At 38.5% G+C, this 24,794-nt stretch overlaps 2 protein-coding genes across 25 annotated transcripts in view; one reads left to right on the forward strand and one right to left on the reverse strand.

Annotated features, from left to right (window-relative positions):
- The window catches only part of LOC105690542 (myelin regulatory factor-like protein), a 33,596-nt gene extending 24,164 nt beyond the window's left edge, over window positions 1-9,432 (forward strand). For 2 of the 12 annotated variants that reach the window (XM_012408380.3, XM_012408373.3), the window contains exons 3-18: window positions 1,401-1,607; window positions 1,688-1,776; window positions 1,863-2,185; window positions 2,268-2,534; window positions 2,616-2,794; window positions 3,285-3,501; window positions 3,672-3,842; window positions 3,933-4,262; window positions 4,341-4,600; window positions 4,708-5,055; window positions 5,230-5,404; window positions 5,484-5,559; window positions 5,645-5,757; window positions 5,827-6,083; window positions 6,175-6,391; window positions 6,526-9,432. In XM_012408380.3, the coding sequence (XP_012263803.2) occupies window positions 1,401-1,607; window positions 1,688-1,776; window positions 1,863-2,185; window positions 2,268-2,534; window positions 2,616-2,794; window positions 3,285-3,501; window positions 3,672-3,842; window positions 3,933-4,262; window positions 4,341-4,600; window positions 4,708-5,055; window positions 5,230-5,404; window positions 5,484-5,559; window positions 5,645-5,757; window positions 5,827-6,083; window positions 6,175-6,391; window positions 6,526-6,600 (3,304 nt within the window). In that variant the 3' untranslated portion in view covers window positions 6,601-9,432. The remainder of the gene's footprint in view (window positions 1-1,400; window positions 1,608-1,687; window positions 1,777-1,862; window positions 2,186-2,267; window positions 2,535-2,615; window positions 2,795-3,284; window positions 3,502-3,671; window positions 3,843-3,932; window positions 4,263-4,340; window positions 4,601-4,707; window positions 5,056-5,229; window positions 5,405-5,483; window positions 5,560-5,644; window positions 5,758-5,826; window positions 6,084-6,174; window positions 6,392-6,525) is intronic. The other 10 variants (XM_012408381.3, XM_012408376.3, XM_048654392.1 and 7 more) reach the window with 9 other exon arrangements.
- A 166-nt stretch (window positions 9,433-9,598) lies between these two features.
- LOC105690540 (transmembrane protein KIAA1109) overlaps window positions 9,599-24,794 on the reverse strand; it is a 28,087-nt gene continuing 12,891 nt past the window's right edge. Inside the window, exons 20-51 of one of the 13 annotated variants that reach the window (XM_012408366.3) lie at window positions 23,716-23,854; window positions 22,956-23,198; window positions 22,280-22,539; window positions 22,136-22,165; window positions 21,704-22,007; window positions 21,215-21,598; window positions 20,619-21,128; window positions 20,133-20,548; window positions 19,620-20,058; window positions 19,289-19,536; window positions 18,479-19,176; window positions 18,212-18,372; window positions 17,938-18,146; window positions 17,268-17,497; window positions 16,977-17,195; window positions 16,818-16,910; window positions 16,578-16,733; window positions 16,306-16,485; window positions 15,980-16,181; window positions 15,514-15,896; window positions 15,024-15,430; window positions 14,600-14,929; window positions 14,199-14,510; window positions 13,915-14,107; window positions 13,586-13,815; window positions 13,218-13,499; window positions 12,926-13,117; window positions 12,641-12,847; window positions 12,135-12,158; window positions 11,547-11,677; window positions 11,255-11,463; window positions 9,599-11,182 (exon numbers count right to left, since the gene is read on the reverse strand). In XM_012408366.3, the coding sequence (XP_012263789.2) occupies window positions 10,966-11,182; window positions 11,255-11,463; window positions 11,547-11,677; window positions 12,135-12,158; window positions 12,641-12,847; window positions 12,926-13,117; window positions 13,218-13,499; window positions 13,586-13,815; window positions 13,915-14,107; window positions 14,199-14,510; window positions 14,600-14,929; window positions 15,024-15,430; window positions 15,514-15,896; window positions 15,980-16,181; window positions 16,306-16,485; window positions 16,578-16,733; window positions 16,818-16,910; window positions 16,977-17,195; window positions 17,268-17,497; window positions 17,938-18,146; window positions 18,212-18,372; window positions 18,479-19,176; window positions 19,289-19,536; window positions 19,620-20,058; window positions 20,133-20,548; window positions 20,619-21,128; window positions 21,215-21,598; window positions 21,704-22,007; window positions 22,136-22,165; window positions 22,280-22,539; window positions 22,956-23,198; window positions 23,716-23,854 (8,238 nt within the window). In that variant the 3' untranslated portion in view covers window positions 9,599-10,965. Of the gene's footprint in view, window positions 11,183-11,254; window positions 11,464-11,546; window positions 11,678-12,134; window positions 12,159-12,640; window positions 12,848-12,925; window positions 13,118-13,217; window positions 13,500-13,585; window positions 13,816-13,914; window positions 14,108-14,198; window positions 14,511-14,599; window positions 14,930-15,023; window positions 15,431-15,513; window positions 15,897-15,979; window positions 16,182-16,305; window positions 16,486-16,577; window positions 16,734-16,817; window positions 16,911-16,976; window positions 17,196-17,267; window positions 17,498-17,937; window positions 18,147-18,211; window positions 18,373-18,478; window positions 19,177-19,288; window positions 19,537-19,619; window positions 20,059-20,132; window positions 20,549-20,618; window positions 21,129-21,214; window positions 21,614-21,703; window positions 22,008-22,135; window positions 22,166-22,279; window positions 22,540-22,955; window positions 23,199-23,715; window positions 23,855-24,794 lie in introns of all 13 variants that reach the window. The other 12 variants (XM_012408364.3, XM_012408370.3, XM_012408367.4 and 9 more) reach the window with 12 other exon arrangements.

The raw sequence follows: 24,794 nt of genomic DNA on the forward strand, positions 1-24,794 counted from the left end.
GACGTTTAAAAAGCATTCTGGGTCAAACTATTGTCGGTAACACAATAATACGTGTATCGTACGAAATAGATTTAATAAATCCTCGCTGCAGAGTCAACTGTACAATTATATTATATTGCCAAAAGGCAATGAGAGTTATTTAAAGTTAGACGCACGCACACGCGCGCGCACACCCGTGTCCACGTTCGAGCTGGACGTCGTTACTTGTATATTTCATACTTACGACGTCAGTACGTACAGCAGGCGCGACTGTTTGTCGCGTTAATTTGGTCTCATTCATAAATCGTCGATGTTGTAAAATGAACGTTATTCAACAACCGGCGCGATTCGAAATCGAAGATCATCCGCGGGCAAAGATCGCCTAGAAATGTTGCATGACTGTGTTATCTATATTTTCCTTGCTATTTCTCCGTTTCTATAATCGGTTGCCTCATCGACTCCGAATTCTTCTATCGACCGTACATCGTCCTGCGTTGTCCCCTGAATAGCTATCGAGGCAGGTAGAGCCCGGGCAGAAACTCGTCGCCCGATGACTCGCACCCCTCCTGCTGCCCCGAGTTCCTGCCCTGCGGGTCAATTACGATAATTAAACAAATTTGGACGACGCGGTGATCGGGAGTTTGACGTGTACGCGCGTCGCGCTTCGATGAACGAATTTCCTGGAGGTGGATGTTATTGAACGTTGATCGATCGGAAAAATTATAATTATCAATTATGTTTCGTCGACACGACCGTGACGTTTTACCGTTTTTAATCGTCATCTACGAAAATAACGACGCGTTTATCACGTCCGGTTATTCGTCGAAGCTATACCACGGTCGACTCGAAAAATCGAGAACGATCCACGGAAATTTCGATCGCCGTGAGGACAGAAATTATTCGACTGTAATCATTAATTGCGGTAATTCGAATCGCCCGTTCGCACGGTTTGCGTATAACGTACCCATCCTCAGGTGCGTCTTCGCCGTTCACAGGGGGACACGCGTCTCGGATTAGAAAGTTGAAAGCGTCAGAAGAGTGTCCCCGGTGGTATCGATAGCTGTGCGGACAGATGAATACGAAGATTTATTACACGCGAATGCGTCGCGGGAGTTATTTTGCGAAAATTTCTTTCCGTCCAGATTGAACTGGGATCGGTGCCGCAAATGAGATCAGAACGAATCTAACCAGCGTCGTTTGTGGACGAGGGTATGCGAGGACGCGGCTCAGAGTCGCTCGGCTAACAGTATAATGACGCTAATTTAGTCTGGATGGAATTGATGAAATCACGGCAAGTCTCGGCACAAAGACCGGACTCTGGATTGCAGGGAACCGAGAGACGAGTGGCCCCTCGCCTTGGACCTCCTTGATAGATCTTATTTTCCAGGCACCTGAATTTCTGCTATTTTTTCTTCGTTCAGATACTTTGCCGACACACTCGCCCATAATGAGGGCGGCGGCGGCGCACCAAATGCGACCTCCAGAGTACAAGAGGGGACGGCCACGCAACAGCAACCGTCCAGGTTGCCGTCGCCCATCACCCAAATTCCTGTTCCGGCAACAACGGCCGTCGCAAACAACGTACCTTCTTCTAATTCCTACAAGGATCCGCAAACCTACGTCCACCCGTACGTCTGTTATTATTTGCTCCCGATTTCGTCGTTGATGATCGAGTCATTCTGAAAGCAGCTAATTCGTTTATTTTCAGACACGCGCTACCGGAAAGTCCTCCGGACAGTGGAAGCGAACCGCCATATTCACCTCCCGGACATCACGAGTCGCACGTGCATTCGCCACGTGAGTATTGCGGGCCTCGAAAATTTTCGTCTACGCGACGAAATTCCGCGTCCCAGCGCCGTTTATAATAGAATAATAATTTTCAGTCCTAGATCAAAAGTCGGCAGCTCTGCAAGAAATTTTGTTGCACCATCCGGGGAACGCCAGCGGTTACGCGCCCGGACCGCTACCACCATCTCCGAGAGCATTGGCTCCGTCTAACGATCAACTTTTGCTGAGCCATCCAGTTCTCACGCCGCTGTTGACGCCTGGGACTCCCACACTTCCTACCCAACCGCAATTGGCGACTGCACTGGTACCCTTGCCCCACGAACACAGCCCCGGTGGCATCACGACTCTCTATTCATCTCTGCAATCCGCACCTAAAAAAAGGAAACTCAGTCAGGATGGGCTCATTCACGTTAAGCAGGTAACGGTTGTCGAATAACTGAACTCGATTCTCGGCTCCTCCGGAGTGCCGGGTTTGTAATTACCTGGTCTTTTCGCAACAGGAACCGGAACTTGGAACAGTGGAACACAGTTGCAGTAGCAATGGAGCGGTATTGGATGGCGACGATGTGTCTGGAGATAATGCTTATGTCGACGCCAGTTACCAGTGCATCCGTTTTCATCCGTTCCAACAAACCTCTTGGCATTCTCTCTGCGATCACAATTTGAAAGAACTTCCGGTACCGCACTACAGAGTCGACGCCGACAAGGGGTTCAATTTCAGCAATTCGGACGATGCTTTCGTGTGTCAGAAAAAGAACCACTTCCAGGTTGGTACCGAATCTCAATCGGGAAAGCAAAACTTATTCGCAGTTAAATACCTGATACCTTTTTTTGTTCTCACCTCGAAGATCACTTGCCATGCTCAATTGCAAGGAGAGGCAGTGTTTGTCAGAACTGGAGAAGGGCTGAAAAAGATCAGCAGTTTTCAACTGCATTTTTATGGCGTTAAAGTTGAATCTCCAACACAAACAATAAGGGTGGAGCAAAGCCAGAGTGATAGGAGCAAAAAACCCTTTCATCCAGTGGTGTAAGTATAATTTAAATACCTACTTAAAAAAACGTCGATACCGGTGCAGCATAGTTGAGACCTTTTTTAACATACAAATTACTCCTATGATTAAGTGATTTGTATTCAATCAAAGCTTGCTCAGTATGAAATTTGATAAAATGATGGATAAATTAATGCAAATCTGATACACTTATCGCACCTGGTATCCGTTACCTGACGAGAATTCAAATTCTTTTTATTTCTTATTCATTTATTTAATTTTTGTTTTGATTTTCACGAAACGTGGCTTGTGTTTATAAATCGACAGCAACCACGACAAATAAGAGCATGGAAGAAGAAGATATCTTGCGATAACTTGAAAGATGTTCGAAAATTTATCGTGCGAAATGCTGACACTGTGCTCTTATTTACTATTACGCAATTTAACAATTGACATTTAGGCCCTTCCGTTGCAAAATTTTATAGCATTTACATTTGTTCCCTTTGTTCCCACATTACGCTAAAACAGAGCCGGTTCTAGGGTTGAGTTGGGAGGTGAACGAGTCACTAAGGTGACGGTAGGACGACTTCACTTTAGTGAAACAACGAGCAATAACATGCGTAAGAAAGGAAAACCAAATCCGGACCAGAGGTATTTTCATCTGGTCGTTGGCCTGCATGCCCACACCGCAGATCAAGCGAGCTATCAAGTTGTCGCACACGCCTCTGAACGGATTATCGTCAGGGTAAGCGAAATTCTGGCCCAGATACAACGTCTTGAATCGATAAGTTAGGCGAAGTTACTAATAGCTAATCACATTGGATTGCAAAAAAAAAAAAGTTATCATAAAGAATCTGTAAATTGAATCAGAACGAGTTTGAAATGTTGTGAGTAGAACAGCTGTAAAGTTACTAGGCTTTTACGCAGGCGAGCAATCCTGGACAATTTGAGTCTGAAGGAAGCGGCGTTGGAGCTGAAGGGGGGTGGCAGCGTGGCTCTGCTCCCGATAGCGTTTATCATGCTGGAAGAGTTGGAATTAATACGGATAGACCCGACGAGGCTCTTGTGGTCCATGGAAACATGAAGGTATTCGAATGCCATTTCTTTTAATCCAGAAAGTACAAATTATTACAGTATCTCAAAAGTTCTAAGAAACTAAACATGGGATGTCTGCAGGTTACAGGGCACATCGTGCAACCTAGTGATGCGAGAGCTAAGCAAAATGTCCAAGAGGTAGACACGCGAGAGCAACTGAGAAATGTCCAACAACTACGAGTAGTTCGGTATCGGTATGCTCCCGAGTTCGCGTTGCACTCCGGTCTCGGAATAAAACCTCAAGAAGATACAGGTGTCATTGCCCAAGAAGTTCAACGAATTTTGCCAGAGGCAGTTCTACCGGCAGGAGATATTATCCTACCCAACGGTCAAAGGATTGACAACTTTTTGGTGGTTAATAAAGAAAGAATATTTATGGAGAATGTTGGTGCTGTTAAAGAACTCTGCAAGGTATGTATTATTTCGCTAGCTTTCTTTTCAATCCCATCGGTTTATCGACACCTGTAATCGTTCCACTTCTTTTTACAGGTGACCGATAGTTTGGAAACCAGAATAGACCAGCTAGAAAGAATTAACAAACGATTAGCAAAGCTGAAACGAGGGGACAGCCTGAAAAGTTCCATCAGCACGGTCTCCAGCATTTCGAGCAGTAAATATGGATCTTCGATCGGAGCTAAATCGACCATTCCGAGAAAAAGTAACAAACCTGAAAGAGACGAGGAACTGCTCTGCAGCAACAAATTTATTCAAATCGTTATTGTCATACTCATCCTTATCATGGCGTTCTGGTAATTATTATAAATTTTTTGATGTCCTGACAATGGAATTGTGTAGCCTCTGAAAAATTCTGAATACAGTAAAAATACATCGTTGTTTTTTTGTTCAAATACTACAGCCTTGTAGCAATGGCTACTTTGTACTTTTTGGAATATCAAAAACGTAGTACTCTTGAGTGGTCTACCGTAGCTGGTGGTGGCATGATGGCGGCCATAGGACCTGCTCATTCACCCAACTCACCCACAACACCTGGTTATGATCCACGATTCAATCCGCTTCTGCATAGCACGCTACCTCCCCTTTATACCGCTCTTGGAAGTTACACCAAGGGCATAGGCGGATATTCGTCTATGAAAAGTAGCCCAATTTCTACGCAAACTCCAAACACAAAACAACAATTGTACAATAAAGAGACTACATGGTTTCCAGGGCATACCGGATCACAGCAAAGGCCTGAAAAACCAAGGTATTTCACATCGGCCGTATCGATCCCAATTGATATGGAAATCGTGCCACTGTTACGAAATCACGCGTGTTGATTTATCAGTCTTTTTCAAATCCAATTCTTCATCTTATATCTTGAAATTCTATAATCTGCTCCCTCTCTTGATTTCCATTTGTGTACAATTGTCTATTACAGTGAATATCTTAATAACTGGTTGGATAGAAACGGTCAAGGAGCTGTTCCGAGCAATGTGGATGAAAATTATCAAGTATCCGAAGTCGACGCTCCACCAGCTACTAGAAGACTAGTACCTTTGGGACGACCTGCGGAATGTCCGGCCCATTTTACCGAACTTGAGAGCCCCTGCCAGGTAAAGTCTATATTTTCGAACAATGAATGTCACATCACCTTACTCACATAATCGTATTGAACATTTTTTCGGGTTGCAGGTATTCTGCTGCCCTTCGGAAATACATCAGCTTGAAGAGCCCCGACCTGATCACCCTCCGGAAAGAAAACCTCTGTGTAAGTTTTATACGATGCATAGTTATTCGGATTAAGTTGCAGTAGTTACCGAGATGCTGATGACCGTGTGAATTTTTTTCATCAGCAGACCATTTGGAGCAACCATTGAGCGTACACGAAGAAAAACGGAAGCTCAGCAAAGGTTTTCAGAATGGAATCAGTCCGTCGGACCCAAATACACAAACGCTAGTCAAAGAGGTTCGATATCTTCTCCTTAGAATCCCCTAAGTGCATGCCTAGCGTCTACTTTCCAACATTTTATTATAGAACAGTTACAAATACCTTCATAAGCGGGCAAGGCGCGAAGCAGGAGGCGGTGGAGACTGGGGCGAGGTTGCCAGTAACGCTGCAGGAATATTGCCGCCAGAGCCAAGACTGCAACTGTATCTTGTCGCAAGAGGATTCAACGCTTCGTTAGACCAGAGATACTGTTCCGTGTCTTCTCCAAATGCCCCCAACAATCTTAGCTGCAATTTACCCCTGTCCAAACACATGCCAGACACACATCTCAGCCTACATTTTGTGTAAGCGAAATGGCACATCTTCCATTAGATGTAACGAGTATGATCGCATATTCGACCGACCGACTTACTACGAATTCAATTTTTCATACAGCGGAATGTCTTGGTGGCAAGTCGTGCACCAATGTCCCCCACCCCCGAACGCTGCCGCTGATGAGGCTGTCGTATGTAGCTGGAGCTACACTATGCAACAGCCAGTGCAATATCCTCCCAACTCGAGCCAAGCTGGTGAACAAATATTTCCTTTAGATGTTGCCCATTATCTCAGAAAGACTTTGAGATTTCGAGTCCCGTCGGCGAGGCTGGGAGAGGTACGATTTACTTTTATCAATAATCCCAGGGATGGGCTGAGAAGAATGAATATAATAAATCAGTGGAAAAAATTGATCTGGCTCGTGAATCTATGTTTGATTTTCATAACTCATCGTAAGTCTGTGCGTTACAGGATGTGTGCAAGGACCAGCATGGCGTCGACTACGTGGAATTCACATTAAACTTTTATCGTGACTGTGAAGAATGAAGTTGATTATTCATACATTACGATTTCTGAGACAGAATCGAACAAACTACGTATTTTGCATAAGATAAATGACTAATCGCAGAGTTGGCGATATGCGAAAGATGCGATTTTCTATATCTTCGCAGTGCGTTCCTCTATTAGTCATCTGATATTAAACTAAAAAGAGATGAAAATAAATTTCTCACTCTATTCTTGACCGAGTTGAATCTCCAAAACAAGAAGGGTAACGAGAAACTACTCGATGCGGACTACGGTACGTACATTGAATTGAAATGTACTATACAAGAAAAGAAAATTAGTATTTCATAAAATAGAATGGTAGCTAGCAAACATTATTGAATAACTAGAGCATGGGAGCATCTAAATCATTCAAACAGAGAACAACACCGAGCTTATATTTCAATACATTAGATACAAATTATCACAAAGATTATCGATTCTAAATAATATGGAAAAAAAAGAAACAAAAAAAAAACACGTCAAAAACGATTTATAGGAAGATCTATATTTCTGCCGTCCACGCAGTGCCTAAACTGAGTATTGAATATGAGACAATTTTATAGCTAATTTAATCAAGATATTGAAATACATACAAGACGGTATGTAGTCGAAAACAAGAATAAAAATAAAAAAAAAAATAATTGCAGCATTGTTAAAAATAAATATATTATACCTCAACATTATATTTATGTAGTGATGTAGAAATGATTATTGATTGTATAACAAAAAAAAAAAGAAAAGTAAAAATAATAAGAGCAGAAACAATCTATCATTAGATTATTTGATGGTAATAGTATAGATGGAGGATATAAGATAGGAAACAAGTTTAACGATAACATAAATAATTTTCCATACAAACCTCTTATCTGCATGAAGTTTAGTTAAGAATCACAATATCACGAACAAACTAAGCCTAATTGTTTCATTTTTATGTTTTACCGTATAGCGTATAAAAGTATTAGTTAGTAGAAATTATTATACATTTGTACATTTTTTCACTGTTATATAAATAACGAAGCTTAAATTTTTAAGTTGTTTCATGGTGTATTTATAATTTTTTCTTTTTTTTCTTAACGAATTAAAGCTGTTACGTTATTTCTATTTTTATTAAAGTCTTTCTTATAGATTTGAGAGACTGTCCGATTGCCGTGGCAGGAACAGTACATAGCGAAAGTGCAAATTCGTTGAAATCCCTGTCGGTAGGAATTGAAAGATCCCCAACGTAGGTTTGAGAATTTTCGAAAATATACAGCATCAGGTTGATTGCACAGCACAATTTTACGCCGATCGATCCTATAGTCTTTCAACTGAAATTACATAATTTTTGTCATTTCAAATTGAACGGGATAGGATTTCTTCACGTAGATTTTTTAAAGCTATTGCAGCAGGATGAGAAAACTAAAAATAAGTTCTGAATTATCGATTATCGAAATTATATTGTACAATTTTTGTTTTTTGTTTATTTCTGTTATCCCATGTAAAAGTTAGGGAACCTCTGATTTAGCGGTATTTTGAATTCCGCAAACAATAATTGAATATTTATATAACGATAGGAATGTGTAGTAGTTAAGCGATATACACTAGTGATTTGTAAATACACTTCAGTAATATATTGAAAAAAATAAAAAATTATATGACTCAAATTATAATAGATATGAATTAATGGTAGTTGACTTAGGGCTTTCGTTGTGTTATTTCACGTTGAAAATTACCGTACAATATCATATCATACCTATGATATTTTACGAATTTCATTTTTATTCCTTCAGCGAACAACACTGGCCCTAATTAAACGTAGGATACCTTCGCACGTACTAACTTTATACATATACATATATCAAGGTGTAAATGTAATAGCAGATTAGCTCGTAAGCACAAAATCATATTGATCTATATTCTTTAATAAAATAAAAAGAACAAAAAAAAGAACATCATTGTAATCAAACACTTTAAAGATTAATGCAAATTAAACTGGTTATCTTGTAAAAAATATTGTATATTTCTTCATAATTCACATTAACTGTGTATTGAACGTCGTTCGCGCTTTCTCTTCATCAAATTTATACTCATCCATTTCTTCTTGAAAAAAAAATTTTAAATAATCAAGTGACAATGACATTAGTTGTAGAACGATCGATTGATATTATTGCCAACTATCTTCTTTTTTTTTAAATAACGCTGATTTTTTTTTTTAGTTTTTAACGTATTTTGACTTTGGGAAACCGACTCTATAAACTAAATCGACTCACCCTAAAACTTAGAAAAAAACTATTACCGTAGCGTGCAGAATTATTTCTGGTTTTATTGTTGAATCAGTAAAGCAAAACTGTAAAATGATAGTGAGGAAGTAGGTAGATCTAAACTTCAAAATGGATTGGGTACATTGAGGTGAAAAATTCAGAACTTGATATGTTTTGAGCTTTATGACTTCAGCAGCTATTGCATTGAAATATTTGATAAATTAACGATTAATTTGTTTACTATTGAAAAAGAATAGTGGATTTACTCACAGATATATTCACTTGCTCTTCTTTTTTGGTAAACCGTCGTGAATTCCTCATAGAGCGTTAATGCTTTACTAGTCTCCAAACCTCCTGACACAGTAGATGTCAGATCTATCTATAAATCAGAGATAAGTTTATGCTGATAATTGTTAGGGTCTGCGATGCGTTGTGCATCGAATTTTACAGCGTAATGTATATTTGATTATATATCTATGTATAGTATATGTATGGACATCACCGACATATTCAGTAATATATTATCATTGAAAGTCTACGATATAAGATGTATTATTGTACTCATAGCAGAATAAAAGATGCTGCTCTAGGAGTCACGTTTTCATTACTTTTTTCCCCGATTCCCTCATTCAAATCCCAATAGTTTTCACAAGCCAAAGTAAAATTTAAGCATCGCCGCTAAGTCTTGCATGCGCTGTGGCTGAAAATCTAATATATCTGATAATTACGTCGGTTGATCGTTTTACAAGATAGACAACTTATACAATATGTCCATTTATTAATTTCACTATTGTCATTACAACAATAACAATAAATAATTATGACTTTTTATACATGTTACAAATTTATAAATAAGTGCAAATTTACATTTTGTACATAACACGATAATTATAAAATAAAAAAGAACCACATGAGTAATCCTTTGATTAATGTACAATGAAAAATACGTAAGTATTTCAACGATATTATGACAGATGTATTTAAAAGTCTACAGTGATGATCTGTGTACTTGGTGATTTCATTGGCTCGCAATGATCGATAAAACCAAAGAGCTTACAAATTTCAATGGTACGTGGATGGAATCATCGTTATTAAATGCATGAGCCTCGTACACGCGTGCTTTTCGCATTAGAATCTACCTAATTTTCTATCATTTATACACAAAACGGTATTATTTTAATTTTCCTTCTCTCAGAGCATAACAGAAACGGGATCAAATGGGGTTCTTTTTATTTCCAATTTCGTCTATGTCTTTTATGATACTGTGCTGCAACAATAACGACAAGGGAATAAAGCACAGTATGCAGATTCGTTGAGTCATCGTTTACACGGGTGTAGCTAGGTATACATATTTTGTTCGTCTCTAAAATGGTTGAGAATTTTGTTCGACTTTCTTATGACAAATACTGATATCAGTGTGAGCAAATGAAAATATAATTTGGTTCATTTATTTTGGAATACATTAACGTTGAAATTCCATATCCTACGTGCGTCGCTTTTAGCTTGATTTAAAAGTAACCCAAACAAAATTTTAGTCAACTTATCTGCAATCAGATATGTATAATGTGACCTATATAATATTATAAAGATTATTATAAACCATCAGACTTTGTATTATATAAAAAAAAAGATTATTGCTGGCTCTACAACCACTCATATTAAATATTATCTAGTTTATATTTATACGTGTAAATTCAAGTATTTATTGATCGTTCTTTTGTACGTCAATCGTAATACTTTTACTCAGGAGGTTACGTATTATATACAACCGCATACATATGTTATAGGATACTAACAACGAATCAATTCCATAAGAGTAAGTAAAAGTACGGAGAAGAAAAGATTTCACAATCACCGATACACACATTCACATCTTTGACTTTACAATTATGTTTCACTAACTTACCTTTTTCAGATAATATTTTTCAACTATTAAAAATCTAATATACACGTAGAATTTGATTAGGTTCTCTGTTAAAGCTGAGCACGCAGAGGCGTATAAATATTTTACATTGCTCGTATTCGACCTCTCATCGGTCGTTAGAGAGAACTGAACTTTCGGTGATAGAGATGAACTTTTCTTGTGACTGTGTCCAAGACCAGGAATAACCATTCAAGTCTAAATTCACTTATCTTTTTTACGATCTTTTTCATCCGGCATGTCTTCTCGAACGGCTAATACCATTCTTATCATAAATACAGCCAGAACCTTATCCAATGGATCCATAAAGCCGCGTTGAATCCACTTTGGAATTGTAGTTCGGGCGTGAGCAAATCCCAATTTTTGTAGTATGTAATCGATACCATAGGGCTCTATGCTTTTACCCGCCCATGATAGCAACCTATAAGAGACGACAATAATTAAAATTCGAAAGGATATGGAAAAGAAAAATATACAAGACGCGGTTACTCACCTAACGGTAGGTTCCAAATGCCACGTTTTACATCTATATGATCTCCAATCCTTGATGAACATTTCCGCGGGATCGAATTGTTTCCGTTTACGTTCATCCTCGTTAGATATCGATGACGTGGTCGAAGTACTCGACGAACTTATGTTCGTACTCCTCCTCTCCGGTAGATCTGGACTGTGAGCTCGAGCACCTGAACCCTGCATAGCATGCTGTGAATACAGTATAAGTATGATACAGACACAAAATGATATTCATTTTGTATAACCAGAATGGGTTTTAACCGAGCACATACCACTCTCTCCTTTTCCTTAACGTAAGAAGTAATAAGATCATGCAGAAAGAAGAAGGCTTCAGCGTCGACGGTAACAAATATGTGGTCCTCGAATTCAGTGATGAAACTACATTCAACCAACGGTTTTTCACCTGTAAAGATACAAGTTTTAGTCACATTGAGATTTCCAGGTTGACCTCTTCACTCAAACATACTAAAGAAGCATTATTTTGGAGCATCGCTAATAAAAGAGTACTACATCGAAGATCTTTGCACTATTTTTTTTAATTTGTGACTTTGGTAATCAAAGTATTTCGAGTAAATGCATATCTGATTGACGCTATTTGGGGCATTAGAGTATTTTCATCCTAAAACCACATTTTTTTTTACATTGGTTTTACAAATAATTGCAAATAATTGAAAGTAGTTTTAAAATTATTCAGCTTCTCCATGCTGTTCAATTATCACTTCATGCAAAACAGTAGTCTCCAAATAAATCCACTGAAGAGAATTTAGAAAACGTTTTGCACACAGGAGAGGTCTTAAAGTATGTTAATTCTTCGCTACTCTAATAATAAGCATCTACTCTGATTTTCACAAGGTACTTACTATACAAAATATGCTTAGGTAGCCCTAAAATATAGAGAAAAGAGAGTTGTAGACGATCAAGATTAGATGAAAACAAAACTTGTAATATTTTATCGTTTTATAAAAATTAGAAATTAATATATCGAAGCAAATATTTCGTCCACAGCCTCGCATGACATACACATGTAGATTATATAGGAGAACACCAAAATAGCGCGGTGATATTTTATGCTTTTCACTTGAGAAATCATCTATGTTTATTACTCATTCGTGAGTTCACAGAAGCCCTCTATTTTTAATTATTTTTCATATTCAAAAAAGTGGTGTACGATATACGAAATATTTAGTAATAGAATATTGGATTGCATGACATATAGAAAAAATCGGAATCATACGTGCATGTAAGGTGATAGAAAAACGATTATTATCGCTTGAGAGAAATTTCAAGAATAATCTTTGGCCACAAGACTGAGCTGTGGAAATGATATGATTGCCAAATATGAGGGTATATGATCAATGTTACTCACCAACTACATCCGGGGTCCTCGCACTTTGCAAATGCTCAGTCTTGAGATGCAGTTGTAACGAAGGTAAGGCAAATATAACTTCGCGAGTATGAGAATGCTCTTGCATTTTTCCAGAAGTAGTGGATGTACTCCTTCCCCTAGCCGCATTACTCCCTTCCGAAGTGCTGTCTGTTCTTTCCCTTTCCACCGACGGAAATCTGTCTACACCTATGTATAACATTTGATGAGTTTTACTAGTAAAATTTTTTCAAAATTAGGTACGTCGAATCGATGTCTAATTCTCACCGTCTATTTCGCTATTTGCAAATGCGTAATGGAACCACTCTTGCAAAGATTTAAATTGCGGAGGAAACAAGACGCTGCGACTGAGCCTGCATACCGTAGCCATAGAATGATGTCTAGCGTGTTGTTCCTGCTGTTGTTGGCCGAGGCTTATAGTTAACGTTTGCACAACGTGCACATCGCACAGATCCGGTGCTGTTTTGAAAAAATGAAAATCACCACGAATAAAATTGTATTCTTATCTGAATTGGTCAACTTTGTTTCATACCGATAAAGCAATAGGCAATAGACTTACACTCGACATTTGGTATTTCTTGTGCTTCGGTAGCAAAACTGATACAAGGTTCTTTCATGGAGAACAATGCCCAACTTTTACTCTTGAAGTTGATGCCATGGAAGCAAGCTAAACTGATATTGCAGCCATGTAATTCCATTGTTCCACCTAGAACGGTACCATTCAATGGTAACGAGAACCGCAGGGTTCCTAACTGCAGACCAGCTACTTGAGATAATACACGTTGCCAATGCCGATGATGTCGCGCATCGGAAACTGCTATTTGGTTCAACGTCCATGGACCTAAAAAATGGGAGTACTCTCAAATTATGTAAGGGGGAAAAAAAAAAAATAAAGATAAAGCGGAGAAAAAGTTAATGCAGGTGTACCTTCCATAGTAGATTTCTTTTTTGGTTGTTTCCGCTTAAAACTGCTATTATTCATTCTTTGATGTCTTGGCTGCAGTGAGCTAAAAACTCTTTTACTGCTCTTAAATTGTTGGCTAAAAAATTCGTCCAACTTGTAGAACATTTTTAATAAATCTGCAGTCGTGGATTTACTTATCATTATTTGGAGCTGATCCCAGCCAAGGTCTCCGTGCATAAAAATTATGGCTGGTCTGAAGACGAAAATAAATTGATTTTAATCCCTCGTAGCAGCGTAATGTTTACAGAAATAGGAAAAAAACAATATACAAACACGAATACTGAATACCAACCTTCTTGTAGGCATGAAAGCATCACCGCTATTTGTTCGATTGATTTTCCACTCATCTCTGAGTGTTACATCTAAAGATGATACTCTTGACATTAGTACACTCGTTCCCATATAGTCTAAGCGCAATTCTAGAGCGAACAATTTCAAACCCATCGTATGATCAGGCTCCGTACCTGGTTCTTCACAGACATGAACTGAAAATGTGCATTCCAATTATAGGTCTGACAGTAAAGTACTTGTTAAGGGACTATAAACTGAATTAATTGCATAAGAAAGCTCACTCACTGTAAGTGTCAATTTTGCTAAGTTCGATGGTGCCACCAACGATTCCACCTTTTGCATCTAAGCTGGATCCTCCTAATCCAACACCGATGTATAGATTTTTATGTCCGATGCTGCCTATGGATAGGCGTCCATCACTCCGAAAATCTTTGATCATCCACATCACATTGCCCATGACATTTCCCATGTTCATATGAACATTTAATTTAGTTGAATTGACCGCAAAAAGTACCAGTGTTTCCCAGGCAGATTCCCGTAACTTTACTTCAGTAGGGGTTTGTTTTTCAGAGTTGAAACTCCAACCTCTGCCGATATCTGAGAGCAGAGAAAATGTTAAACGGAAATTATCGTCGACATGTAATGGTATGCACCACAAATTTAATTTTCCTCACGAAATCTGATACCTTTTAATCTGGAATGCCTGGGCATGTCAGTTTCTAAGCTCAATCTCAACTTATCCCTATTTAATGTAGGACTTCGTTCAGGAGCTGATCTTGATAAGGTATCACCCGGGTGCCTCTCGTAGTGGCGTAATAGTGAACTGCCCATTACTGCCTCTTCTTGATTGAGTGGAGGACTGTCGTCACCTTCCGGATATGCGGAAACTGTACTGAGGTCACCAAGGAATAGCCGCCTGACAATGCTACGTCGATACCACGCTTTTGGAAACGCTAAGATTTCAGTCAAACGCCTCATGTCGTATTTAAACGAAGCTGATCCAATATCAGCAATAGCTACAACAAAAAGATAAAAATGCAATTATAGTTACACATTGAAGTATGTTTCCGAATTTGATAAATTGCAAAGTGCTGTAATAGAATTACGTACTCGAGAATCGTATCACAGCTCTGCTGGTATCCCCCTTCTTAGTTTGTTCATTTTGAAAATTTAGTTTTCGACTTCTCGACAAATGAAATTTTACAAATTCAACGTTGATGCTCAATGAATCTTTTCTTTCGCTGTCCGATAATGGGGACCATTGAGCTTCTTTAAGTGCTGATTTTTTACCGCCACCATAGGGATGAAATATGTAAACGGAAAAATCGGCGAGGCAACCAGTAACTGATAAACCACCGATGGCCGAACCACTATCTTTTCCCACTGTGTGCGATGACGTAGGTTTATATTCTCTAAATTCTGTCAATTCTTCTTCTGCACGTTTAGATGAAAATACAATGTCGAGGGAAGGTAGTTGAAGCATACATTCCACACGTGATACTGGCAAACATGAAAATCTAAAAGCAAAATCGAATAAGATTCCAGTGCGAAAACGGGTATAAATAAACTTTCTTTTATTGTAAGGACAATCCTGTCTCACCTAAATGTAGAGGGCTGCATATGGAAGTAAACAATAACATCGACGGGGAAACTAGCGTAAACATAATTTCCACCGGCAGCAGTTGCAGCCCATGAAGAAGTCTCTGTGTTTGCCGTAGTGAACACTGTATTTGTTTGTCCTCCTGAGCTAAAGCTCGTCTTACTTGGAATCGGCTCCAAGGTTTGCTCTAGGAATTCTAGTATATGTGGACTTATGATAGTTTCTTCAGGAATGCTTTGAAGCGTCGTCCAAGCAAAAAGACTTGCTTTTTTAGTGCCTGATCTTCGGAAAGTCGTAGTCGATGATGGATTCAGTAGGTTGCCGTCAGTTGATGATCGAGGCCAAATGGTTTCTTCGGAAAGGGTTTTCGACACATAATGTACCTACAATAACCAACACGGCGTTACTCTGAGATATTCCAATTTTTGAGACTCGCCTGGGTATCATAATTTTAGAATAGGATTACCTTTACGTCCAATCCTGGTATGTGAAATATGGTCAAATCAACTAATGGCACACTGGCGTGTTGTAGATATCTCAATCGCGACGCGCTAGAAGCAGATGATTTTTCTTTGCTGTTCAGATGTCTCCTACTACTACTGGGGCTACTTGGCTGGAATTCGAAAGTACCTCCCGAACAAGACCTCTCTTTTTTCATTCTGCTTAATCTGTAATCGTTCAAGACCCATACTACTACAGCATAGAAATTTTGCATATCCACATGATCAGGCAGTTTTTCTAAAAGTAGTCAGTTTCTTCATCTCTCGATGAAATTCCTTTATTCATACTTACAACTTCAACTCGTCATCTCTCGCCGGGTCTTTTGTGTGGAGAACACATTTCCCACTGTTAATGAGTACCTTGACGTCAAGTTCAAAATCTATATTAGGCTCTTGTGGTTTTTGGGACATTACATGTGGCGAGGAAGTTGACGATATTTGTTCTCTCACATAAGAGTCAAGTAAAGGTGCGCTAAAATATGATTCAGAAGATTACACTTTTACATTTCTAGCAAGGTCATCAAATATGATGAAAAATATGAAATTCATTCTGACACGTCATACCTTCCTTCCATACTGTCGTAACTAGAAGCACAACTAGTATCTCTGTGTTTTTTTCTCAATTCCACCTGCTCGCCCTCAATTTCAATCGACTCAGGCCACTCTAGATCTCCTTCCGGTAAACTCAACTCTGAACCAGCGCTAGGTAGTGACGACTGTCTGTAAGATCATGAAATATTCCTAATTTGTATCATGAAAATACGTTAGCGTCACCAAAACTATGCTATTGAAGACATTATTCACCTGCACATTGTATGAGTGTCACTGAAAGTAACCCTTGGACCACCCAGACCTCTGACTCTCAATGAAGCAGATCTGGGAAATGAATGATGAATCCTTGAATACATAAACATATGTATCTCTCTATAAAAGACGTCAAACATCAATCTACGAATATTCTACCTGCTCGGACCACTTCTGGGACTACTTTCGAAACTCGCAGAGTTAGCAGAGTTCAAATCTGCATTTAAGTCTTCAGGGCTCTCGAGTTGGTATTCGGGTGTAGGTGATGGAACGATGAACGATCGAGAGCGATAGGCATTTGTTTTGCTGCCAAGTCCTAATTTGCCCTTTATCCCCGAGGCTTTCACTGACTGTCTTCGTAACTTCTGTATCATGTCTCTGAGGATATTTTTACGCATTGAAAGTATCATTGAAAAGCTGAATAACTCAAGTCCAAATACAAGAACATACCTTCGAAAATCCTTGAAGACCATCACTTCCAATTCCTTAAGTCGGTTCATTTCTTGTTCGATAGTGCCATGAGAAGCACCTAACGATCGTAAATCGTTTATTATTTTTGCTTGTTCATTCATTTCTTTTTCTATCAATTTCGAACGTTTCTTAGCATCGAGAGAAGGATCATAGACAAACGCTGGCAGACTATCGGTCCAATTTTTTGATTTCTTGATCAAAATACTTTCCTGCAGGAAATAACCAAATTATGTATTTTATTGGAGTTATGGAGCCAACAAATTTATAATTAACACCAAACGTATCAGGAACGGTAAAAAAAACATATGCAATTCTTTCAATGAATCTCCCATTGTCGGCACTATCAAGAAAACGGGGCATGGAAATACTGAGAATCATGACTGCTGACCATGCGAAATAAAATGTGAAAAAAATAAATAAATTTTCTATCTGTGTAGGTAGATATTTACAATAAAAACATGAGTCATAGTTTATTCAGAGATGAGCAGCATTTTTTAGTAACTGATGAATGTACGATAGCATACAAGCAGAGGAACGGATAGACTGTCAGACGATGTTAAAAACGTTATGTTTGTATGTACACATACCAAAATTTTCAATGTTAGAACATCACGAAACAATAACGAAAAACTTAAAAAAAAAACCATACTTTTTTTTTAACCTGGCTTGTGCTATTTTCTTGTTCATCTCCATCATCACTGTCAAAATCAGCATTTATATGATTATCATCTTCTTCGGAGCCAGTAAGCATCGTTAAAGTATGACCCAATGCGGAAAGCTGTTTCCCCACACTAACATCAAGGTGAATATCAACACCTTCCATTTGCCACTGTACATTCAGCAGCCACTTTGCATTATCTGTAGAAATAGAATGCACTTGTATAGGGAAAATCCATTTCTTAGAAATAAAATTAGATACCAACCAGATTTATCTTGTTTTTGCGCTATGGTTCTGCTACATACTTCGTACGTCCCTTCCGATACTACGCACAAGTTCATTATACTATTGTCAGTCATATCTGGCTTCCAATCATCCAAAGAAGTTTCAAAATCTTCTGCAAATCTCAAACATAAACCGACAAACCTAAACGAAAAGGGTCGAGTTGAAATTAATATCATAGAAAAATTGCCCGCGCCGTGTCTTCCGAGCGATTATAAATTAGTGACGATTGAGAAAAAGAATCACTTACCTTCCTTTACTAACGAGGCTACCACTGCTGCAAGCGGATATACTTGTGCTTTCAAGTGTTACAACAACCGCTCCTCGAGACTCTCCCTCGTACAGCCCTCTGCTTAGACCCCAATTATTGGGGGGGAGTGGATTCAAAGGTACACAAATTCCCATGTCATCGACGGTCAGTTGAAGAAACAATGTTCCCAAATGGGGAGCGCTTAATTGACTAGTTATTTGCCCAAATGGCACCTTTTCAAAAACTTGTTGGGTCGCCGTTAGCACTTCCTTGTTCAAATTGGCTCGTTTCTCGTTCCAATATTCATACGCATTTTTGTAATTTAACCAGACAAGAATAGCTTTGTCAACGGCCATTGGTTGAATATAGATCAATGGACGCTTCAATGTAATTAGAACTACTTCCTTGTCTTCACCTTGGGCCATTTCCTCTTGGAACGCGTTTCGAAGACCCACCCGTGTATTAAAAAATGCGAATTGTTGGAATTCTGGTTCGGCCTCTTCGAACATAACGTTTTTCAACAGCTGACCCAGACTCAGATTAATATCAACTTGCGCTTTACCAAATAGTTTCATGTACGGATTCGGTTGCGTGGACCCCGAAACATTTTGAACTCTGTTCGACAGTTGAAATTCTACAGCGCCGGTTTCCAAACGTACTGCGGAATTCGTGGGTGTGGTAGCCGTGAGTTGAATGCGCTGCAAAATACATAACCCCCGATTAAACTGGGTGAATACAGATTTCAATGTTGGAAAAAGCAGAGATGGAGAGACGCCACGATGAACGATAGACAATGTCATAGACAAATACCTTTATCCGAATCACCAATGAAAATAAAATTCTCTTCAAACTTGTGCTGCTCGGTTCCTCATCCTCGAACCACAAAGGTACAGGCTTTTCACCACCGTAAACTTTTTGAACGACTTCGTTGACCTCTTTCATGAAGACTTTTTGGACAAACACCAAATGATTCAACAAATCAGTTGTTAAAGAGTGCTCGAATACTCCGATGTCTGCGGTTGCACTGAGGTAGCTACCCTGTCTGAGAACAACGCCATCTCAAAAAGAAAAGTACTTCATTGAAACCGATGTAACGGATACTGAAAATGAGAGTTTCTTCAATTAGTAATACATGTCATACCGGCAATTTTACTATCGTTCAGATTACTACTGCCATCTTGAATGTATTCGGCGGATACATGTACTTTGGGTAGTTCGATGCTTGCTTCAGATGGAAGGTTCGCTTCCGTTACTTGCAGTTTTGTTGTAAAACTAAGGCTATGATGAGGTAAATCTATTGTAAATTTAGCTTTGCTTCCTGTTATACCGGAACTATTAACTTGGTCCATCTTATACTGGGCTTGTAGAGAAGGCAGTAGTGCCGCAGTTATGCTTAGGCTTTGTAAAATTATATTGAATTGCATGACGATGGGTTCCAGTAAACTGGATCCTGGACGAGGCTTTTCTATATCAATTGTGGGCGCAGGCGGATAGTGATGGGGACTTCCTGAAGCACCGTCAGTTTCCTCAGGTTGTTGACCTCGAGATAATCTGGATGAGGTTCTCGTCACTCTCAATTCCTATTGACATAAATTCATACTCCGAATAAGCCCTGGATTCGTGATGAAAAAATTAGAACTCAATAAGGCTTTACCTGTAATGTGGACGATAGTTGCTTGCTGCCTCTTGTCATCATGCCGTGTAGAGCTACCGGATGTTGGGGTATGTCGATATTAACAGCTCCGACAGTGAGAAAGCCACTGTTTTTATCTTTTTGTCGTCTTGTGATACTCGAGTATAAGGCTTGTGACTTTCCGACAGTTACTTTTACAACAGTTTGTTGATTCGGAGCTACACCTTCCAATAATACGATCATAGTTCTACCAATCTGCCCGGTCAAACTACATTCGAGACTAGCGGGTCTGGATTTCTTACGCCGAGTCAAACTGGCGTGCAAACTTGTTATTTCTGCTTCAAGTTTCAAGCCACTCAAAGTAGCGAGTAATCTGGTCCTATGTATTCTGGCAACTCCAAATATTATTAATCTTGTACGTTCGCCGGTGACGAGACCTGAATATTGGAAATAAGTCGAAATTTAAAATTAGTTGATATGCCAAGATAACTCTGATGAATAACTTACTCAGTTCCTTAGGCTGTGGAATCGGCGTGGAACTAGGCTCTGTACTTATTCCTTTTTCAACATCACCGTCTTTTGTTTCATTCAAATTCTCCCCTTTCCGACTACCCTTGTGGTGATCTGCAGCATCGGCGGGTATGGAAAACCTGTGAGTAATCGTCTTGGTTTCCGGCCGTGTGGCATACAAGTCCAACAGGTAATATATAGTTTTCCAGCATTTGGGTGTCAGGTTCGAGTTATCTTTAGATTTATCCGACAACACACTGGTCTTGTCCAAGCCCGAGCCACTAGGACTGGCTCCAAAATTTGGGGTGATCACACCCTCGCTTAAATTAATATAGCCTTTCACACTTTTCCCAGTACTCCGCAACTTCTGCGCAAAACTTTGTGGACGGGACCTCATACTGGCAGAAGGAGAAATTACTTTTGGCTGACTAATATCTAGACTGATACCCAGCAAATTTTCGTCCGTTCTCTTAATGCCAGGTAAAAACTGATCTTGTAGTTCAGAAGCTATGGTGAAAAAAAAAGAAATTCTTATGGAGTTGAAATTTTAAGGATGATACCATCGATGGCCGATTATTTAAAAAGATACTAACCTGACGACGAGCCATTTTTAGTTGCAGTTTCAATGATCATTGAATTGGCCATTCTCTTTGTCTCAGGTTGTTGCTCTTTCAATTCCATCTGAGTTTCTTTCACGTTTTGATACATATTGCTGATTTGATGAAGCAGTCTCAACAATGGCATGTTAACTTGTTGACTGATATACCGAATATTTAAACTGAAATTCACTACTTTGCTTGTATGTTTTTTGAGCTGCCCTCTGGAGATGTACAACACATTTTGCTTTTGTATCATATCATCGACAGTCATATCAGCCATTTCTTTGATATCAATATCAATTCCAATTTTTTCGCATACAAAAGCAGGAGTCTCTGGTGGTATATCGAGATAGAATTTTGTACCAGGTATTTTTTTACCTGGAATTTTATTCCCTAAAAAAAAAGGGATTTATCATGAGTTTCTGTATTGAAGAGATGATAATAACTGATTCACTTAACGTAAAAATAGATAAATAAGGTCACCTCTTTTTTTCTCGGACATTTTTCCAAACTCACTGACCACTATGTCTATGCGCATAGTATCCATACTACCAACCAGTGACAAATTCGTTCCAAGCGATTCCAGCGATGAAACATTATTTGTATTTCCAGAACCGATTGCTGATAGCATTTGTTGAGGCATTACAGACAAAGAAGACAAGAGGGGTTCAAAAATGAGATGTGCATCTAAAAGACGAAGTGAATCTTTCATCGGATAGAGATAAGCGCCACTGTGAGCATCAGAATCTTCAGTGTCTTCAGTCGTCATTGTATTAATCTTAGAATCCTGGACATAAAAGAACATGTGAAGTTAATTCAATGCGATAAACAGGTCTCCTAAAAAAATAACATCTTCATCTTCATGAAGGGGCAATCAAATCAGCAAAAAGTTATCAATTTAGGCAAGAAGGATACCTTCATCGATTTCTGCTCTGTACGAAAGACCTGTGAAACGTAGGTAGTTATATCGCATGTGTTTCAATGTGAAAATCATAAGGTTTCATATTTTCTGACTGATCGAAAATAACTGCGGTATTTAAAATAATAATATGTACACACCCAATTTCCTTTGAGATTTCCTTTCTCATTATCTTTTATAAAATCTTGCTGTTTAGCCATCCAGCTATACAGATCTTCCCCAGCACTGACAGGTCTATTGGTATGATGACCAGAAGGGGAAGTAATTTGATCCACGCTGCCGATACTATGCTGACTTCCATGACCGGCACCACCCGAGTAGATACTCGGATTCGAACCAAGTTGATGAGAATGTGAAACTTGAATTTGTGGTGATTTTTCTTCACGCAAAGTACCGTAACCTGGTGAAATAATCACCGTTGAACAGGTGAACAATGAATGATTCTGTGACTTTTATCTGCCCATTTGCAAGCGATATATTATAAAATTTTGTCAAGCCAATGCAAAGTTAGTCGATGGACAAATAAATTCACACTTGTTTACGATACACTAATGACATAAAATACAATGTACAATATGATACAGTAATGAACACTCTGTGAGAGCTAGTATTTTCAGTGGAAAATGAACTTCTAACAATTATGATTATGATACAATGAGTTTTCGTTATTATCGATGAAAATGAATGGGCTGACTTTTGTAAAACTAATGAAACACATCCCCTACAAAAATATATTTTTTAGATCAACCTAAAAGAATCTTTTCAACAATGTGACCTTCTACATGTCATGCAAATGTTTCTACCGCCATAACTTACTAATATTGTTAGGTTCTCGTGGCGGATGAAACAGCCCGCCACTGGCAAGTAATGGAAAGACAATACTTGCTCGCGTGCTTGCGGGTACTTGTGTAGGTTGCAATGATTTCCCTCTCCTAGGCGGAGCTATCGGCGGAGAGGGAGAGGTGAGTGAATCCGGACCAGGAACTGGTGTTGGCAAAGGAGTAGTATCTCTCCCACGAGGAGAACTTACAGGAACCGTCAAACCATCTCCACAAATACCTGGTTATACCACACCAAGCCACACACTATGATTAAGATATGTGATGAGCGAACTATGCAAGCCAAAATAACTAAAAGAATTTCATCTACATTGTTACAGGTTTTACACATTGATGGACCATATAAAAAATCAAAATATATTTGCACAGTCTATTGGTTTGTAACGAAATAATATCAGGCAAAGCTGGTTGCTGTGCTGGATGAATTATTATTTAACAGATGTTTGGTATTATCATTGAGAATATATGTATATCTCTGAATAAAAACAATTAGAGGTAACACTGTATGATTGTTGATTGACACAAAAAGGAAATGAAAAATCGCAATTGAAAAGCCGGTCTATAAGCAGTGCTGTAAGCATTAGAATTTATGAAGCATAAAAGCTGTTGGGCTTTTTCATAGTTATGAACGTTGTATACTGTTGAAATAAAATATAAAAAAGTACAAAATACTTCATCAAGAGCCGTAAATCAGTCCTTCGTATTATCATCTAATGGTCATTCGGAGCTCATAGTACCTGGACTTTTATCTTGGTTGCTCTTGATTTGAACGTGTTTGTGTATGTGGTCGGCATGGATCAGCATTGCACACTCGTCTGTTACTTCCTGATCGTCAACGTCTCCTGCACTACCTTCCCCATCCGTCAGCAAATTTTCCTGCGTATCAGCAAGCCAATTCTATCTTTTTTTTTTTCTTTCTATGCTCTAAGTTGCCTGAGCAATTATGTTTTTATAATAATGATTATACAGTACCGTTACTAATTATCCTTTCTACCTTTGTTATGACATTTTTCTTAGGACACTTATTTAAAAATGACATCGTAAACTCATGTGCTGATGGTTATTGATTTTTTTGATTTCCTGGTCTTTATCCTTGGCTCTAATGTTTTACATTGGTAAGTTACAATATCATTCTAGCCGTTAAATTTTTCGTTTTATAGCATAAAATGTTAGGACTTTCTATTTCCGTTGCAAACTAATTCATGTAAAGACTATTGAAGGCATTTGTTCAGTAAATAAGACAATAATTGGTTCAGTGTTGTAAATGAAAATTATTTGAAAATTTGTGAAGGGTTTATTCGAGGGCAGAAGTTTGCTGATTTTACTATAATCAATGCAATTCTTGCTCGCGAATTTTGAACTTTGGCAAAGCGAAGCTCAATTGATATCAACCTGTACAAATAATAAAATTTCATTGTTATACTGATGAAGTCATAGATTGAAATTTTTTATATTAGTTTGCTAAGTACGAATTATGAACAGTTAATATATAGGTAAATTTTTGTAAGCAGCTATGTAAAATGAAGCCATATAATTATTATTTATACCTGTTAATTTTTCAGCTGAATGATGTACCGAATTAATATGTAAATTTCTGTGCAGCTTGTGTTAGTTACAAAATTGGCATGTTTTACATGATAATGTACATCAAAGTTTTTTTAACGACAGCAGTGCCATTTAATACTATTTTAGAAAAAATAAAGTGCGCATTATACGTATTGTGACAAAATTATTCTTAGAGTCAAACGTTTTTTTGCACAAAATGTAACCTTGGTCGTTTATTACATTTTTCATGCCATTTAATACCGATATGAGC

The sequence above is a fragment of the Athalia rosae genome, chromosome 1 (genome assembly GCF_917208135.1).
Source record: "Athalia rosae chromosome 1, iyAthRosa1.1, whole genome shotgun sequence".
Classification (NCBI taxonomy): domain Eukaryota; kingdom Metazoa; phylum Arthropoda; class Insecta; order Hymenoptera; family Athaliidae; genus Athalia; species Athalia rosae.